Below are 19545 nucleotides of genomic sequence, written 5' to 3' on the forward strand. Positions count from 1 at the left end.
TGCCACCCTACCATAGGCCTAATGGCAGACCTCAGCCATTTGCTTATCCAGGCCTCTCCTAGATTCCCAGTACTGGAGTCCAACTTCCTCCAGCACCTCAGCAGCTTCTCTGTTATATTAGACTTAGCTGCTTCTGTACTGCACAGCACTTCAGGATCCTCACTGATCCACACACAGCCCACTGCATGAGACCTGCAGCCTCTTATACAATTGATGCAGGTGAGACAATTAACCCTGCATCTTCCCTCCTAGACTTGAAGAAATGGGGTGCAGGGCCCACCCTTATTTCCAATACATGTTGATCCTGGATCCCAAATAAATCTGTATGAAAGTGGAGTTGCTAACTTTACACACACCCCAGTCTCATGTACTGCAAGTGGATGGTTTCATATACTGCACTGTGCATTTAGATTCATCTATAGCTGTTAAAAAAAAGTTGCAAACGCTAATGCAACATATAAATATAGGTCTGGTTCATAACCAAGCCAAATGGTCTGTGACAGGCTTGATATTATGTACATGATGTGTCAATAAACAATCCGCAGCAGAGTAATAGTGATTTAATGGGGTAATGGGGTGTCTTTTATTGGAAACAACTTGACGTCACATTAATGGTCCCTCATTAATATTACATTTTATATACATCTGTAAAGGGAAAGGAAATCACCCTGTTTTCATCTCTCACAAGGACTTCTACTATGCACTGGTCTAAAAAAGCACCATGTAATTTATAAAAATTATAGTGCTCATTAACCCCCTCATTACCATGTCTCTCTGAAAGTTGTAGAGGCTACATACACCAGTTCTCTGCGTTTCTCATTTACAAAGCTATCAGAGCCGTAGAGTTTTAATATAGTAACATAGGCTACAGGCACTAAAAATTATTACATGTCTGTAATTGCTGAAAAAAAAGCATTTAGGAATGATCTATATTATCAAAGCGCACTTTGAAAGCAGACTGTGGACACCCACACTGGCAGATGCCATACTTGCATGGTCCAGTGGACTCAGAAGCTAGCCTTATGCTATGAGATTTTCTCTAATCAGCTAATATATACAGTTCATATCTACAGACCACAGTGTAGGAGTTGAAGTGAAACTTGTGCAATGTAAATTGGACATTTATTAAAAAAAATACATCATCATTTTCCTTCAATAAAAGGGACCTGTCAGAATAATGTGTTGTTTTAGGGAGACGGAGTCTGATGAATTATTTTGCATTGTTTTTACTTCTGGTGTGAGTATTTTGTTTGGTCTTTTGCTGTCCAAATGTAAAAGTATTATTGTTGGTCCTTTTACACTTTGTGAGGTGCGATTCGTGCACTACCGCACTGCAACGTTACATTTACTTTGTCACATGTGGCAGACTGCACCGCCATGGGAACCGGAGGTAGCCCGCCCCCAAAAAGTTTCACTCCTCAGTCATGTGCACACTGCTGGAGAGGAAATACGCCACTAGAAAATCCGCATGTGCGCGTCGTAGTGCTATTGTGTTAACAATTCATTGTTAATGTTGCCATTGGCTTGCACTGCTTCCGGTACCCCACGTGTTGAGTCAGCGTCAGCTGGACCAATTCCGGTGCATCACAGGAACTTTAACATGTTCCATTGACTTTAATGGCCATTGCAGCGAGATGCAGTAGGAGGTGGGGACGCAATGCGACTCAATGCAATAAGTGTAAAAAGGGGTGCAGTAATGTGTTGTGTTTCTTCCATGATCATTAGGGACATTTAGAAGCTCAGCTAACTTCACGTTTTCTTTGCCTATACATTAGCCAAATCCAGAAATAAAATAGCTTTTATGTGTATTGTTTTATTTTTTAGATCGTTTTAAAATGGGATGTAGAAAACTGTTATAATCTCCTAAGTCTTTGTTAGAGATTTGTTAGGGAGATTCACAAAATTACTTTTCCAGTGAAAATCATGGTTGCAGCTGGAGGAGAAACGTTTGTAAAAAGACAATACATTTTTGCAAAACCCAAAATTTCTTGAAAATCTCTTTTCCTCAGTAATCTTTATTGCTGTATCCTAGCTCAGAAAATGTTTCTCTCTCAACTTGACTGTAACTGAGTAAGACCTGGTTCACGTTGTCCTTAAAAACCAGATCCTAACGGAGGTGTAACGGATCCTATGTTAATCAATAGGTTACATTTAATAGGATCCATTCACATTGCTCTGTTAGGCCTAGTGCACACCAAGCATTTTTGGATACGTTTTCAAAAACGCTTGGCTAATGTATCTCAATGAGATGGTGCACACCAGCAGTTGAGAGGTTTTTAGCAAACCGCAAACGTGGTTCCTGCAGCATTTTTGTGGTTTACAGATGTGTTTCTGTCTCAATGTAAAGTATAGGAAAAGCTCAAACTGCTCTGAAAAACGCTAGATTAGAGCGGTTTTCCAGGTGTTTTTGTTACAGTAGCTGTTCAGTAACAGCTTTACTGTAACAATATATGAAATCTGCTTCACAAATACGCTCCAAAAAATGCTAGGCATGTATAGAAAACCTCTCTAAACATGCCTAGAATCGCTCTGAAAATCTGCTTCAAAAACCTCTTACGTTTTGCGGATCTGCTAGATGTTTTTGGAGTGCACTGGGCCTCAGAGTGGATCCATTCGGCCCATTCCGCCAAACAGACTGCAAGTTTGGGTCTGCAGTGATTTTTCCGGATCGACACGTCCATCGCAGTGACTACGCACTAATGGAATGGAGAGTCATGAGTGGAAAATGGACTTTTAAAAACGAATCCATTCCACGGATCAGTTTTTCATCCATGCTGGTGGGAACCGGGCCTAAATCTGTTTTAATATTGATACAGACAGCAACCAATTTTTGTTGTTGTTTTTATATGGAAGATGGTTAAAACTCTGCCGGGGGGGGGGGGGGGGGGGGGGAGAGCAATTTAATCAAGTCCATGGAGGGGTAGATTACCTCTTCCTAAGATGTATGATGCTGCTCATTTTCTTCTGGGTCCTTACTGGACCAGCTTCCTGGAAGTTTTCCCAAGCAGCAATGAGTGATTCAGATCTGCACATGTGTACTATAAGAAAGCACTTGTGCATGAGCACCTCTTTTTTGCTGTACTCAATTGCTTTTAGAAATTGCACATGCGTAGGTCTGAGGTGATCATCATCATTGGAAGAAACTTCTGAGAGGCTCTTTGTCTGAGGGAGCCAGTCAAAGAAGAGTACCGGGCATGGAGAACAGGAGGGATGCCGAAGGCAACAATCAGCATCAGGCTTCTCAAGATGAGGCAATCTAACTTTCCATGGACTTGATTCAATGTGTTCGCTGATTCAGGGTAACCAGGGCCGGTTCCAGACTTTTTGGTGCCTGAGGCAAACTTGTGACGATGTACCCCCACCCCCGATTTGATGGCACAGCACCCAACAATTTACTCTGCTTTATTTAATGTTCTCACATGATGTGCTGCAGCTCAACACAGTAGCACACTGGCTGGCTGTGAGTCTGTGACAAACAAACTGCTCATCCTCAGCCACTCCATTCTTCCTCAGGAAGGTACACACAGTACAATAATGCTGCCCCTGAAATCTCTGTGCAAATGTTTCACCTTGCTTCATGAGAGAACCGGCCCTGAGGGTAACTAGCTTTACGACTTCCACAAAAGACAAATCACATTTAGATCATTTTTATGCAGAAATAATGAAATTCAAAAGAAGTCACTGACAAACTTTAAAGCCACTGTACTTTTTAAACATAGCCTATAAAAGCAGATGGTGTAGGTTGGCAATGTGTTCTTATTTATATCCCAGGTATTCAGCTTTATCTAAACTATATTCCTCCTTAAAAAGCGGTTTGCCTTTTGCATTCTCGTTAGCTTTGAGCAAGTAACAAATTTGCATGAAGACTACCGAGAGCTGAGAAATTCTACTATTTATTCCACAAGCTCGTGCTCCCTGACACAGGACACATTCAATAAACAACAATTAATTTTACATTAATGTCATGCCCTCTTGACCTCTATTTATACAAGTTTTAATTATGAATTCCATAGAGACACATCAGCACTCCCCTTAATAAACTAACATATTGCAGTTACACGGATGCTAAATCCAGTTCTCAAAGGTAAATGTAATGTGGTTTAACTAGTGAGAGGCACGGTGATCACACTATTGACAGAATGAAATATGGGTCATTTGAGTGTGTTGTCCAGAAGTCAATACCTGCTGAAGCATAGTGCAAGTTATACATTATTTTATTGAACACATTATTAGCAATAAGTTACTTTCTCCCATGATCCTCCCACATAAGACATTAAATTATTGGAGTAGCATATATAGACTGCATTCCCTCTGCAAGTTATTTCCTTCTGTTGTGTTGTGCCTTTGTTTATAGTTTCTGTTCAGTGGCGTAGCTACAAACCTCTGGGCCCCGATGCGGAATCTGGATGTGGGCCCCCCCCCCCACGGCAACAACAGCCCCCCCTCCCCCGGCAACACCCGACGCACACACATATCCGAATCCCTATAGCCAGCTATAGGTCCCCCCAGTATAGGTAGCCAGGCATAGGTACGCCAGTATAGTTGCCCCCGGTATAGGTTAGCCAGGTAGGTGCCTCCAGCATAGGTAGCCAGTATAGTTGCCCCCAGTATAGGTTAGATAGGCAGGCGCCGCCAGTACAGGTTAGCTAGGTGGGTGCCTCTAATATAGATAGCCAGAATAGTTGCCCCCAGCATAGGTTAGATAGGTAGGTGCCCCCAGTATAGGTTAGTTAGGTAGGTGCCTCCAATATAGGTAGCCAGTATAGTTGCCACCTGTATAGGCTAGCTAGGTGCCCCGAATACAGGTTAGACAATTAAGTGCCCCCAGGTTAGATAGGTAGGTGCCCCCCAGTATAGGTTGGATTAGGTAGCTGCCCCCCAGTATAGGTTAGATGAGGTAGGTGCCCCCCAGGATAGGTTAGGTAGCTGCCCCCCAGGATAGATTAGGTAGCTTTCCCCCAGGATAGGTTAGAGTAGGTAGCTGCCCCCCCGGATAGGTTAGAGTAGGTAGCTGCCCCCCAGGATAGGTTAGGTAGGTAGCTGGCCCCCCAGGATAGGTTAGGTAGGTAGCTGGCCCCCCAGGATAGGTTAGGTAGGTAGCTGGCCCCCCAGGATAGGTTAGGTAGGTAGCTGGCCCCCCAGGATAGGTTAGGTAGGTAGCTGGCCCCCCAGGATAGGTTAGGTAGGTAGCTGGCCCCCCAGGATAGGTTAGGTAGGTAGCTGGCCCCCCAGGATAGGTTAGGTAGGTAGCTGGCCCCCCAGGGTAGGTTAGGTAGGTAGCTGCCCCCCAGGATAGGTTAGGTAGGTAGGTAGGTCGCTAGCTGCCCTCTCCCTCCCTTCCTCTCCCCCTCAGATGCAGAGTGCGCAGCGCACGGAAGCGCTGTAGGCGGAACTCACCTCCGTCCCTGCGCCGCGGGTCTCCTCCCGCTCTGTATAGATGTTGTTACACACTGCTTCCTGTTTAGCCGGAAGCAGTGTGTAACAGCAGATCTATGCAGAGCGGGAGGAGACCAGCGGCGCTTGGAACGCAGGCAGGTGAGTTCTGCCTACAGCGCTTCCGTGCGCCGCGCACTCTGCATCTGAGGGGGGGGGGGGCCCGGGGAGAGGTCGGGCTGCCCTCCGCACGGCTGCAGCTACCCCCTCCCAATAACGCACGCAGGGATCTCCGAGTCCAAACGGACATGGGCCCCCCGGGCCCCTCCCCCGCCTCTTCAGGAGCCGGGCCCGGTCGCCGAGGCGACCGTTGCGACCACAGGCCCTACGCCCCTGTTTCTGTTCCAGCAGTCAGATTCATTTGTTTTTTATTATCCATGATGGTTTTAACGACTCTATTTATCTATGCAAATTTAAAAAATAATAGCAGAGAATTGGCAGCTCCAGACTTTCATTATTGAGTATAATTTAGACTTTGTGTGAAAGTAAATTTTTTATTACATGATATGCATTTATTTATTTTTTCATCTTGAAAAAACAAAAACCAACAAACAAGGGTTAGAATGTCTTTTCTGTTTGTATTGCTTTCTGGTTCCTTGTGAGGATAATTCCATTAATTTCCTGTGCTCAGATAAACCTGCCAATGAAAAAAAGAGGTACTTGACCACTTCAGTAGCAGGTAATGAAAGTTTTACTGAGGCACAGAGTCCAAGTGGCCTTCACCAGCACATCCTGTAGGGTATGATGAGCCAATGTCCCATATGCAATTCACTTTTTGTCCTGAGTTTTCTCGTAAGTAATATTTTAAAACCTGTCAATATAATGCCTTTTAAAACACCAGCAAGCAGGAAAAAAGTGCTGAAACGTTATTCTAAATACTACATGAAAAATGAATTCCTACAAACAGCCAGCCAGACAGAAGCACTCATGAGCATGGTTATCTGTATCAGTGCACACACTACAAAACTATGATGATTGTCAAATGCTTGGGGACCATGTGACCTCTAGAGGTAGTGTTACAAAGTGGGAGGGAATTCACAACAGTAACATGGGTGGCAGCACAACTTTTCTTCACTGTCCATAACGACTGCCTAACGCCGATAGGGGCGGCTGGTCGTTTGGTTTTACATGGAAATGGCCGCTCCATGTCAGTTTACGGAGGGTGTCTCCGTGAACAGCCTGCGAGCCTCCGATCGCGGCTCGCAGGCTAAATGTAAACACGCGGGGAAGAAATCTCCGTGTTTACATCATACGGCTCTGCTGCGCAGCAGCGCCGTAGAGGAAATCGGCGATCCACGGCCTCTGATTGGCCAGGGATCGCCAGGCATCTGATAGGCTGAAGTGTCCTGTGCCGCTCGTAGGAAGGAGGGGAGGGGGGAAAGGACAGGGAGGCTAGGAATCGCTGCTGAGGGGGGCTTTGAGGAGCCCCCTCCGCTCGGCCACACAGAGCGGTGGCGATCAGACCCCCCCAGCAGGGCATCCACCTAGTGGGGGAAAAAGGGGGGAAGTCTGATCGCCCTGCGTGCCTGCTGATCTGTGCTGTGGGCTGGAGAGCCCACGCAGCACAGATCAGTGTAAAACAGCCCGGTCCTTAAGTGGTTAAGGTGTATCTGATACATGATGAGATAAACATGTGTATGTACAGTGCCAAGCATATAAATAACTAGGCTGTTTTTCCTTTTTTTTTCTGCCTGAAAGTGTTAACATTCAGGTATGTGAGTTACAGTTTCTCTCCAGTTTGGACCTAGTCTGACTACTGCGTAACCCTAACTGATAAAAAATTACAGCCATAAAACTTTTTTTCTGGCAGAAAACAGCTTTTGAGTGCAGTGGATAGATAAAAAAAGGTCAATAGTTCACGTATTTTAGCTCTGGGACTCAGACAGACTGTCATTGAGAGAGACAATAAAACACGAAATCGACTTTTAAAGGAGGAGGATCAGCCATACTATGCCAGTAAAACAAAACAACACATATATAAGTAGATAAATACTTGTTCTACTTACATAACATATGTATTGGGCTCTCTTGTTGTAACATATGTGTTGTACTGTCCACATTTGTATTACATTATAGCTTTCCTCTCCCCAGCAACGTACCAGAAAGAAGCCAGACTGACTGAGATAAGATTTATTACAGTAGACACATTCATGATTATATTGGTATGCTTGCAATGCAAAGTGCATGTAGACTACATAATAAACACAGAGCAGTGGGTAATTGGAATTTAATTTAGTTGCTGTCAAACTCCTCTGTTTTTAAACATAGAATAAAACTTTGGGATATCTTAAAAAAAGTCATTTTTATGGTGCCCATACACGATACAATAAAAACGTTCGATTTTCCCGTTTATTCGATCTAAATGATCGAATTGAATGAAAGTTGAAAATATTTTTTTTTTCGATCAAGAAATTCGAACGATTATCCCGTTTTTTCGGGAAAAATGATCGGACATGCTGGAAAAATCTTTATATTCGATCTAACAGAATAATCGAACGAAATTATCTAATTGAAAAATTGTACCATGTATGGCCACCTTTAGGAGTAGGATGATATATACAATTGTTTAGCTCATCAGTGTATTTTCACCTCGGGTTCGCATGACTTCCTTTGGACCAAGCCACCTTGTTCCGTTTCCTTTTTGTCTGATGTGTAATTATCATGCAATTTTGCAGACAGTGGGTCTTACTGTGAACAGTGAACCTTGTAGTAGAGACAAGATCATTGCAGTAAAATGCAACACAATGCTTGGCTACTGTGAACTGTTCCGTAATGCTATGCTTTCATCAGGACTAACCACAGGAACCACATTGCAGGGCTGCTCGTCTGTGCCGTCCGCTCAGCATTCATAGTTATTATCGCATTGAAATCTACATACTCACCTTTTCACAAAATGTAATGGATTTTTGCTAGACATACTTTTTTGAATTTCCTTAAAGGGAACCTTAACTGTAGATAGGAAAAAATGTTTCACTTACCTGGGGCTTTCCCAAGCCCCCTGCATCCGTCCTGTGCCCTCGCAGCTCCTCAAGTGTCATCGAGTCCCCCGCTGCGCCTTAGTTTCGTTTTCGGCGACTGCCAGTCGGTTCCCGGCAACGCGTCCTATTGTTCACCTTCCCCGCTGTGAAGCGCGTCATGCAAGCACACTTCGAAAAGAAAATGGCCACATTCGATCATCACTATTTTGCTTTTCGGCCAGTCGGGTGTTTGAGAACAAGAAGTTAAGTGCTGCGACTTCCTACCTTATCTCATGCAGAATTTAATTAGGAACTTGTTTTGGATTCTGCAATTTCTCACCTTACAATAGCCAATGTGTCAGCTGCCTTGTGTTCCAGACAGTGTCATCTCCAGCAAAGCAGCTCACTATAGGGATGTGACCAAATGTACTGCCTCTGTGACATGATTAATGCCATTACATTAGTATCACTTCTGCGTGTCATTTTATGCTTTATTTCCTTTAAACTTTAGCTGGCATAGATATATGCGACACAATCAGGATAAAATATATAAAACCCTTCTATATTCATGAACACAGAAAAATAGCAAGTTTCCTTGGGTAATTAAAACCACTGAGAAGTACAGCCCTGTTTAAAGGGGAAGGGAAAATGTGAACATAAAGGACATAAGTATTATATCTTAACGTCACCATCCCAAAGGAAGGGATATTTGTCCTGAACCACAGTTTGGAAACTAAAAAAAAAAAAAAAGATTCCTAAGGATAAAACGATGTACAAAAAGAGAAAAACTTTTGTACAAAAGTACAACCCTGTATCTTTAAAGAATTTTTTAAAGCAAAGCCAAAAGTCTAAAATTCAGTAATTCTTATTCTGCTGTTTCAACTCCCGGTACGTAGCTAACATTTGTGTCAAATGTGGGAAATATCCATCCTCCCTACTCCTGATAAGCCCAACATCAATATTGAAATCTTCCTAATGGCTATCAGTCTTTTCTTATGACGCTAAAGATCTGGGTTCAAATATCGGCATGCCTTATTGAAAAAGACAAAGGCCTAAATTCTGGTAGCTATGTATATTTTTTTGTAGGTAAAATACCTCATGAGGTATTTTCCTCTTTTTTTTTTTTTTTTTACCAATTCTGAAAGATTTTTCTCCATTTCCGGGCATGAGGTAAAACATGAGGTAAATGCATAAAGTGAGGTAAAACATGAGGTATTTCAGCAGTAAGCATGCAGTAAATAAATAATAGTCGTCTTCCATAAGTTAGGATAGTCTTTGGAAGATGTTTTTTTTTTTGAGGGGGGAAGGCGTATTTAATTATGTAGCATATGTAGCAACCTATGAAAAGTATATTTATAGGCATCTCTTACTAAAAAAAAATCCAGTAAATAATTGGAGTTTTATTTCTACTATTCTTTTCTATTACACAGCCTGAATACTAACGACACTAAAACAGCAATAGGAACTCCACTAAAAACTGCAAAAAGCATACAAACTGACTTTACCTCCAGGGACAGGCAGGTCTTAAACTGATCGGTAAATTATGTGCTAACATGTAAACTGATTTACATGAGAATAGCTATTTTTAGTAAATTACCTCATGAATTACCTCATAATTTACCTCATGAGGTAAAACATGACTAAAACCTACCAGAATTGCTAAATGTCATTACCTCATGAGGTAAATTACCTCACATGAGTAATGATAACCCTACCAAAATTGAGGCCAAAATGTTGTCAAACTATATCAAATAGTTGTCATCATGGAAGGTAAGCCAACAGTGGCATAACTACAATTCATGGGGCCCCCCAATTCAACTTTGATGTGTCCCCCAATGTTCACACCCCTTTTCTTGCCTCCCATTGGTTCTCGTCACAGCCTTGGGGCCCATTTCACAAAGGTCATAAAACAAGTGTGGCCATCATGATCTCCACACCCATAACAAGTGTAGCCACAAAAACACCTGATCTGAAGTATAGTTGTAACGGTTGGGTGCTGCAACTCAGACTTCTGATTATAGGTGATCTGCAGTATCACCAATAATACAGACACTATACCTGATTATGTGGTGATCTGCAGAATCACCAATAATGCAAGTATAGCTGGTAGAGATACTGACAGAGTTGTGTATTAGTGCAACCGTAACTTTAATAGTGGAGAGGAATTTTACCAGAGGAGCTGGTAAAGTACTATCAGTACACTGACTGTATATACTACCACTGACCTTTCCAAAGGGCTGGAATAGGTACAAACAGTGAGAGAATAGGAAACTACAGACTAGTCCTTCACCAGAGGGGCTGGCCAGGTACTAGTAGTGAAAGTGACTGTATAGACTTGATCAGACCTTTTCAGAGGAGCTGGAAAGGTGCTATCAGTCACTAATGGAGCAATAAGAAACTATCTCCCCAGAGAAGCTGGTCAGACAATAGTACCTCACCAGTGGCGAGGGCCCACTGGTGAGTAGAGAGGTCAGACAGGCTAGGTTCGGCAACAGAGAGATAAGTATCAGTACAGAATCGTGAGACAGAAGAGTAATCAGTAATCAGGCAGTTCAGCAGTTCAGTTCAGCAACTAATCAGATAGGCAGAAGGACAGAAGCGTTAAGCAGGAAGCAAGGTCAGAGGTATAGCCAGAATCATACACAGGTAATCAAATACAATATAACAACAATCCTAGTCTCGGTGTGATGTCCTTGGTTTCAACACCTGGCACTAGTCTAAGGTCTGAGCGCTAACACAAAGTATTCACGACAGCAGACAGGGAACGAATGAAGACTGGAGGCTTAAGAAGCGAAGGCACGCTTCCAGCCACTCCCACCACGGAATCAGTCAGCTGACGCGCCTTCTGCCCGCATAAAGGTCCTGTCTCCGCGTGCGCCCGCGCGCGACAAACCCTATGAGCTGGAGATAACATCGTTCCCGGCGTGCTAGACGCCAAGGGAACGGATAACGCTTGAGAGCCAGGGAGAGAGGCGGCTGCAGACCCCCCCCCTGTGAGTCAGCAGCCGCCAGATCCATGCTTGTTACAATAGTCCCCTGTATTGAAGGAAGTAAAGGTTGGTAGTTGGGGCCCCAAAACAGCTCTGGGCTCCTCTGCAATCAGAGGGGCTGCTCCACTCTAGGTACGCCCCTGTAAGTCAACACCTATCTTCATTTTAACCCCTTCCTGACCGCCTAACGCGGATAGGCATCGGGAAGGTGGAAGCCCCAGTACCGCGTAACACTGAAAGGCATCAAGAGTGGTGGGCGGAGATTAACGGGGATCATGAGGGCCAATGTGCGCGCATCCCCGCTTGAATAGTCTGGCAGCGCTGATCGCCACTATGAGACTGTTAGACTCTTTCACTGTCTATTTACATTGTACAGCGCTGCGATCTGCGGCAGCGCTGTACTGGGGACAGCCATGTCACTTGGCTGTCCACTGGAGTGGCCCATAGGCTGATGCCTATGAGAAAGGATCACGGGGATTGGCTGACGGGGAGGATGAAAAAAAAATAGTAAATTTTATTTAAAAAAAAAAAAGCAAAAAACAATTAAACCAATAAAAAAAACCAAAAGCCTGCAGCAGCGATCAGAGCCCACCAACAGAAAGCTCTGTTTGGGGCAAAAAAGGGGGGGGGCATTAATTTGTGTGCTCAATTGTATGGCTCTGCAGCAAGCTATTAAAGAGAATCTGTACTGTGAAAATGTTACATAAATAAACGTACCTGCCTGTTTGTTGTCTTCTCCTAGCCCCCTCTGTGACATTTTCGGCGCTCCCCGCTGCTTACTTGGTGATAAAATCACTGTTTTATTCATTGTTTTTGTAAACAATGAAGATGGCCGCCAAACAGGAAATACATCATCAGAGCAGGTGCCCGTTTGCAGTGACTCCTCTCAAGCCTGACTTGACTGCTGGAATGTTACTGCTACTTGTTGCCTTAGCTGCTTGTCTGGGCTTTGAACTGATCTTTCTGCACTCACAGCTGTTCGCAAGGTCACAGCTCCATGAGCTGTAGACACCCTGGCTGTGAGCAGAGAACTTGTCTGTGACTCATACACACAGCACACACACAGAGCCTGCAAGGGGCGTGCATAACTTCTCTCTATCACAGCAGAGGCAGTGCATTTGTCCCTGGGTCGACAAAGCTTGACAAAGGAAAGAAGATTAGGGGCTTGATTCACAAAGCGGTGCTAACCTACTTAGCACGTCTAAAGTCTTTAGACGTGCTAACCAGGGTGCTAAGTAGGTTAGCACCGGATTTCTCAATCAGATCGCGCGCTAACTTTGCGCGTGCAAAGTTTTACGCGCGCAAAGTTTTATGCGCGCCAAGTCCCATAGGCTTTAATGGGCACTTCACGCGGAGCGCCCTGCGCTCTGTGCAGTGCGCGCGTAAAGTTTTATGCGCGTAAAGTTTTATGCACGAAAAGCTTGTTGACGTGCTAAGGGGGTTTTCACAGGCGTGCTAACAGTTAGCACCGCTTTGTGAATCAAGCCCTAGATATATTACAGACAGTGCAACTAGAAAAGGCTGCAGTAATCCAGACCACATTAGAACAGATATAGAAGCTTATAGGATAGAAAAAATAAGGCTGAACATTTTGTTACAGAGTCTTTTTAACCACTTGAGGACCTAGGGCTTTCTACCCCTTAAGGACCGGCTACTTTTTTTCCATTCAGACCACTGCAGCTTTCACGGTTTATTGCTCGCTCATACAACCTACCACCTAAATGAATTTTGGCTCCTTTTCTTGTCACTAATAAAGCTTTCTTTTGGTGCTATTTGAATGCTCCTGCGATTTTTACTTTTTATTATATTCATCAAAAAAGACATGAATTTTGGCAAAAAAATGATTTTTTTAACTTTCTGTGCTGACATTTTCCAAATAAAGTAAAATTTCTGTATACATGCAGCGCGAAAAATGTAGACAAACATGTTTTGGATAAAAAAAACCCCATTCAGTGTATATTTATTGGTTTGGGTAAAAGTTATAGCGTTTACAAACTATGGTGCAAAAAGTGAATTTTCCCATTTTCCAGCATCTATGACTTTTCTGACCCCCTGTCATGTTTCATGAGGGGCTAGAATTCCAGGATAGTATAAATACCCCCCAAATGACCCCATTTTGGAAAGAAGACATCCCAAAGTATTCACTGAGAGGCATAGTGAGTTCATAGAAGATATTATTTTTTGTCACAAGTAAGCGGAAAATGACACTTTGTGACAAAACAAAAAAAAAGTTTCCATTTCTTCTAACTTGCGACAAAAAAAAAAATGAAATCTGCCATGGACTCACCATGTCCCTCTCTGAATACCTTGAAGGGTCTACTTTCCAAAATGGGGTCATTTGTGGGGTGTGTTTACTGTCCTGACATTTTGGGGGTGCTAAATTGTAAGCACCCCTGTAAAGCCTAAAGGTGCTCATTGGACTTTGGACCCCTTAGCGCAGTTAGGTTGCAAAAAAGTGCCACACATGTGGTATTGCCGTACTCAGGAGAAGTAGTATAATGTGTTTTGGGGTGTATTTTTAAACATACCCATGCTGGGTGGGAGAAATATCTCTGTAAATGACAATTTGTTAATTTTTTTTACACACAATTGTCCATTTACAGAGATCTTTCTCCCACCTAACAGAATACATTGGGGTGTCTTTTTTCTAAACTGGGGTCCGTTTCTGGGGTTCCTATACCGCCCCGGCATTTTACGGGCCCAAAACCGTGAGTAGTCTGGAAACCAAATGTCTCAAAATGACTGTTCAGGGGTATAAGCATCTGCAAATTTTGATGACAGGTGGTCTATGAGGGGGCGAATTTTGTGGAACCGGTCATAAGCAGGGTGGCCTTTTAGATGACAGGTTGTATTTGGCCTGATCTGATGGATAGGAGTGCTAGGGGGGTGACAGGAGGTGATTGATGGGTGTCTCAGGGGGTGGTTAGAGGGGAAAATAGATGCAATCAATGCACTGGGGAGGTGATCGGAAGGGGGTCTGAGGGGGATCTAAGGGTTTGGCCGAGTGATCAGGAGCCCACACGGGGCAAATTAGGGCCTGATCTGATGGGTAGGTGTGCTAGGGGGTGACAGGAGGTGATAGATGCAAGCAATGCACTGGCGAGGTGATCAGGGCTGGGGCCTGAGGGCATTCTGAGGGTGTGGGCGGGTGATTGAGTGCCCTAGGGGCAGATAGGGGTCTAATCTGATAGGTAGCAGTGACAGGGGGTGATTGATGGGTAATTAGTGGGTGTTTAGGGTAGAGAACAGATATAAACACTGCCCTTGGGAGGTGATCTGACGTCGGATCTGCGGGCGAACTATTGGTGTGGGTGGGTGATCAGATTGCCCGCAAGGGGCAGGTTAGGGGCTGATTGATGAGTGGCAGTGACAGGGGGAGATTGATGGGTGGCAGTGACAGGGGGTGATTGACAGGTGATTGACAGGTGATCAGTGGGTTATTACAGGGAAGAACAGATGTAACTAATGCACTGGCGAATTGATAAGGGGGGGTCTGAGGGCAATCTGAGCGTGTAGGCGGGTGATTGGGTGCCCGCAAGGGGCAGATTAGGGTCTGATCTGATGGGTAACAGTGACAGGTGGTGATAGGGGGTGATTGATGGGTGATTGATGGGTGATTGATGGGTAATTAGTGGGTGTTTAGAGGAGAGAATAGATGTAAACACTGCGCTTGGGTGGTGATCTGATGTCGGATCTGCGGGCGATCTATTGGTGTGGGTGGGTGATCAGATTGCCCGCAAGGGGAAGGTTAGGGGCTGATTGATGGGTGGCAGTGACAGGGGGTGATTGATGGGTGGCAGTGACAGGGGGTGATTGATGGGTGATTGACAGGTGATCAGTGGGTTATTACAGGGAAGGACAGATGTAAATAATGCCCTGGCGAATTGATAAGGGGGGGGTCTGAGGGCAATCTGAGCGTGTAGGCGGGTGATTGGGTGCCCGCAAGGGGCAGATTAAGGTCTGATCTGATGGGTAACAGTGACAGGTGGTGATAGGGGGTGATTGATGGGTAATTAGTGGGTGTTTAGAGGAGAGAATAGATGTAAACACTGCGTTTGGGTGGTGATCTGATGTCGGATCTGCGGGCGATCTATTGCTGTGGGTGGGTGATCAGATTGCCCGCAAGGGGCAGGTTAGGGGCTGATTGATGGGTGGCAGTGACAGGGGGTGATTGATGGGTGGCAGTGACAGGGGTGATTGATGGGTGATTGACAGGTGATTGAGAGGTGATCAGTGGGTTATTACAGGGAAGAACAGATGTAAATATTGCACTGGCGAATTGATAAGGGGGGGGTCTGAGGGCAATCTGAGCGTGTAGGCGGGTGATTGGGTGCCCGCAAGGGGCAGATTAGGGTCTGATCTGATGGGTAACAGTGACAGGTGGTGATAGGGGGTGATTGATGGGTGATTGATGGGTAATTAGTGGGTGTTTAGAGGAGAGAATAGATGTAAACACTGCGTTTGGGTGGTGATCTGATGTCGGATCTACGGGCGATCTATTGGTGTGGGTGGGTGATCAGATTGCCCGCAAGGGGCAGGTTAGGGGCTGATTGATGGGTGGCAGTGACAGGGGGTGATTGATGGGTGATTGACAGGTGATTGGCAGGTGATTGACAGGTGATCAGGGGGGATAGATGCATACAGTACACAGGGGGGGGGGGTCTGGGGAGAATCTGAGGGGTGGGGGGTGATCAGAAGGGGGCAGTGGGCAGGGGGGGGAGATAAAAAAAATAGCGTTGACAGATAGTGACAGGGAGTGATTGATGGGTGATTAGGGGGGTGATTAGGTGCAAACAGGGGTCTGGGGGGTGGGCAGGGGGGGGTCTGAGGGGTGCTGTGGGCGATCTGGGGCAGGGGGGGGGAATCAGTGTGCTTGGGTGCAGACTAGGGTGGCTGCAGCCTGCCCTGGTGGTCCCTCGGACATTGGGACCACCAGGGCAGGAGGCAGCCTGTATAATACACTTTGTAAACATTACAAAGTGTATTATACACTTTGTATGCGGCGATCGCGGGGTTAACATCCCGCCGGCGCTTCCGTATAGCCGGCGGGATGTTGCGGCGGGCGAGCGGTGACAGGCGCCGGCGGAGGATCGCGTCACGGATGACGCGATCGCTCCGCCCATGCCCTTAAATGGACCGCCGCCTCTGTGGGTGAGCCGGTCCTTAAGGGCTCCACTTCCCGGCCGCCCCTGTGCGTTAGGCGGTCGGGAAGTGGTTAAAGCTGAAGAGCACTAATTTGTAAAAAAAAAAAAAAAAAAAAAAAAATAGCCTGGTCACTAGGGGAGTGCCGCCCTGTGGTCCTTAAGTTTTTGAGCAGTTTTTAATTACTCAGTATTTTGATTTTTTTTTTAATTTGGTTTGAAATTTTAGATTTATTTTTTTTTTTTGAATCAGCAACCACACTACCATCTAAAAGGGCGAGTGGGATCGATATTTCCCCACAAACGTTCATACAGGTTGCAGGCTAGGCGACAAGAAAGTGCGAGTACCCATTGCCTTACCTATTGCCAGCAATTACAATTTACACAAGATACTACACTAGATTGGGCTCCTGTTTTCCTTGTCATTTCTCCACATAAATCACCTTCAGGAACTGTCTTTCAGCTGACTTCCACATCAACAGAAATACTTGAATTAGCCAAATGCTCGTAGGTATATATGTGAATAGATAAATGTTTATAAAGTGATGGTGCCAGCGCTGATAATGTGGCTGGACACAGGAGACCAGGGTCGGAATCTCAGCTCTTCCTGTAAGCCAGCAGCTGTTCAGTAAGGAGACTTTGGGCAAGACTCCCCAATGCTGCTACTGCCCCCTGAGTGCCCCCATGTGGCTGCAGCTTTGGCGCTTGGAGTCCGCCAGAAAAGGAGAAAAGCGTAATATAAATGTTCTGTGTCTTGTCTTGTGTCCATAACAAATGAACATTATTTTCAAACATTGCCAGTCAATGCTTCCCAACAGTTGTCATTTAGTGGTCACCTTTTAGTTCAATATATATTTGTCCATTGTCAGATCCATCTGAAAGCACCCGATCAGGCATTTCTCATCATTTGTGGATATTTTTAGCTCTGTAAAATGAATGCTAGAAGACAGAGAGGTGAGCACTCTTGTTTGCTGTTGTTTGTACTGTAAGGTAGTGGTTTGGTTTTATATTTTATAGGTGACCCTTAAATTATAGTGATTGAGTTGTGGAAGAAATGTACATGGAAAGCTCCAGCTTAGGACAGCAGATCTGGTCATTCTCTTGTGGTTTCATCCACTCTCTCAGGCCTGGCTTATTACTGCAATGAACAATATGAAATCGCTGGATGGCGGTTAATTGTGTCCTTCAAAGAACACGTGTACAAAAATGCTTTTCTAAACAAAATGCTAAATTAGCCAATGTCAAGGTCCTTCTCTAAGCCTCTAGGAAGCGATTAGCCTTATGACCATCTTTTCAAACCTTTGCTTCTTTCCTTTTAAGTTCCAGGTTTTTTGTGTTCTGTTTTTACATAATTTTGTCATATCAGTTATGCATTTATAGCTTTGATGATCATGTTGTCTAGTGTGATTTGTAACATAAAAGAAAATTCAGCTAATGAATACAGATCTTGAACAACACTGTTCTTGCTGTGTATATGTTGCTCTAAAAGTACCCATCACTGGATTAGGACACTTAAAGAGGACCTAAGCCGATGCTCGGGTTCAGAAACACATACTTGCCTAAGGAGCGGGAATCCTATAGAGGCTTCCCATGCTGTCCTCTGCCGCTACCCAGAACCCTTGAGCTGATCGGGTCCACACTTCTCTTCTTGCACGAGTGCATACCATGCAGGTGCAATATGGCCACACTCGTTCTTGTAGAGGAGCTCTTCCCTGACCAGACTACTGACAAGCCCTTGTTGGTAATATTTGAAGGGTCCACAAGCGGCAAAGGGAGACAAGAGGACGCAGAGGGAAGGTTCTATAGAATCCAGAAGCTTCCCTCTTCTTAGGTAAGTATGCGATTTTGTACCCTCGCTTCGGCTCGGGTACACTTTAGGCCTTGTAGACTCATGAGGCATGTTGACCAGCACCGATTGGGACTTGATCCCATGGGCAACATTACAGGGCTAAAGCTGTACAGACTAGAGATGTGTTCTGTTGGTATGCGGATGGGGTGGCTGATGGTACAGCACAAAATATGTTATACAAAGCCAGCAAGGTGAGTGGGGAGAACAATGCTCTCGACCAGCGCTCGGCCAAGACGATCCGCCGAGCTGAGGTGTGTGTGGGCTGCTGTGCATGCTCTAGATTCTTACTGCATTCAAACGTAATTCAGTAAATGGAGTTAAGCATTCGATAGCTATTCAGGATCTCTTATTTATTTATTAATTTATTGTATTTACGAAGCGCCAACATATAAGCAGTGCTGGACATTAGTTTAGGTTACAGACAATATTTAGGCGTGACATACAGCAATAGAACAAAACAGGAGTACAAGAAAAACCAGATCACACACCACAGTATGAGTACAAAGTAATGCTTAGTCAGTCACTAGATGGGAGCATGAAGATTAGGCAAGTTCACTCAAATGCATAGCATGAGTGCACAGTAAGGGCCCTTTTCCACTAGCAATCGCTAGCGTTAGCGCTGAACGGTAGCGATTGCGATTCAGCAAAGTTAACAACTTTCCCCGGAAATTTATTATCGCGATTTTGCTATGCTATGCACTGCATAGCAAAATTGCGGCAATAATCGCTCTGAGGCGCCATCACAATTAAGTAAAAAACGAATCGCGGTAGTGGAAATGACCTACCGCGATTCCTATGTTAAAAAGCAAACCGTAGCAATTTGAAAATCACTAGCGGTTTGCGATTTTGCGATTCAGCATCGCAATTGCCGCTAGTAGAAAAGGGCCCTAATGGAGGTGCATGATCAAGTAGGACGCAAAAGGAGGACACTGCCCGAAGGCTTACAATCTAGAGGAAGAGGTAAGGACACGAAAGGTAGGGGACTAAAGTTCAGCTGCGGGTTTAGAACACTTGTGAGGGCTGGTAGGCCAGAGTGAAAAGGTGAGTTTTGAGGGCCTTCTTCAGATTTGTAGGTCAGACACAGTATCTTGAATCTGATTCTGGACTGGATAGGAAGCCAATGGAAGGATTCACAGAGGGGAGCCACCGTGGTGGAGCGATGGGATGAGTGCATA

General features: G+C 44.9%; 1 protein-coding gene and 1 long non-coding RNA gene across 6 annotated transcripts in view; one reads left to right on the forward strand and one right to left on the reverse strand.

Moving 5' to 3' along the window:
- SNX29 (sorting nexin 29) overlaps positions 1–19545 on the forward strand; it is an 875170-nt gene that overhangs the window by 758694 nt on the left and 96931 nt on the right. The window contains exon 21 of one of the 5 annotated variants that reach the window (XM_068244709.1): positions 17391–17413. The exons of the other annotated variants lie outside the window; for them this stretch is intronic. Coding sequence (XP_068100810.1) covers positions 17391–17400 — 10 coding nt within the window. The 3' untranslated portion in view covers positions 17401–17413. Of the gene's footprint in view, positions 1–17390; positions 17414–19545 lie in introns of those variants that run through there. 5 annotated transcript variants of the gene reach the window in all.
- LOC137524627 (uncharacterized) overlaps positions 1–19545 on the reverse strand; it is an 84426-nt gene that overhangs the window by 27204 nt on the left and 37677 nt on the right. The gene's annotated exons all lie outside the window — the stretch shown is intronic.

This window comes from Hyperolius riggenbachi, chromosome 7 (genome assembly GCF_040937935.1).
Source record: "Hyperolius riggenbachi isolate aHypRig1 chromosome 7, aHypRig1.pri, whole genome shotgun sequence".
Taxonomy (NCBI): domain Eukaryota; kingdom Metazoa; phylum Chordata; class Amphibia; order Anura; family Hyperoliidae; genus Hyperolius; species Hyperolius riggenbachi.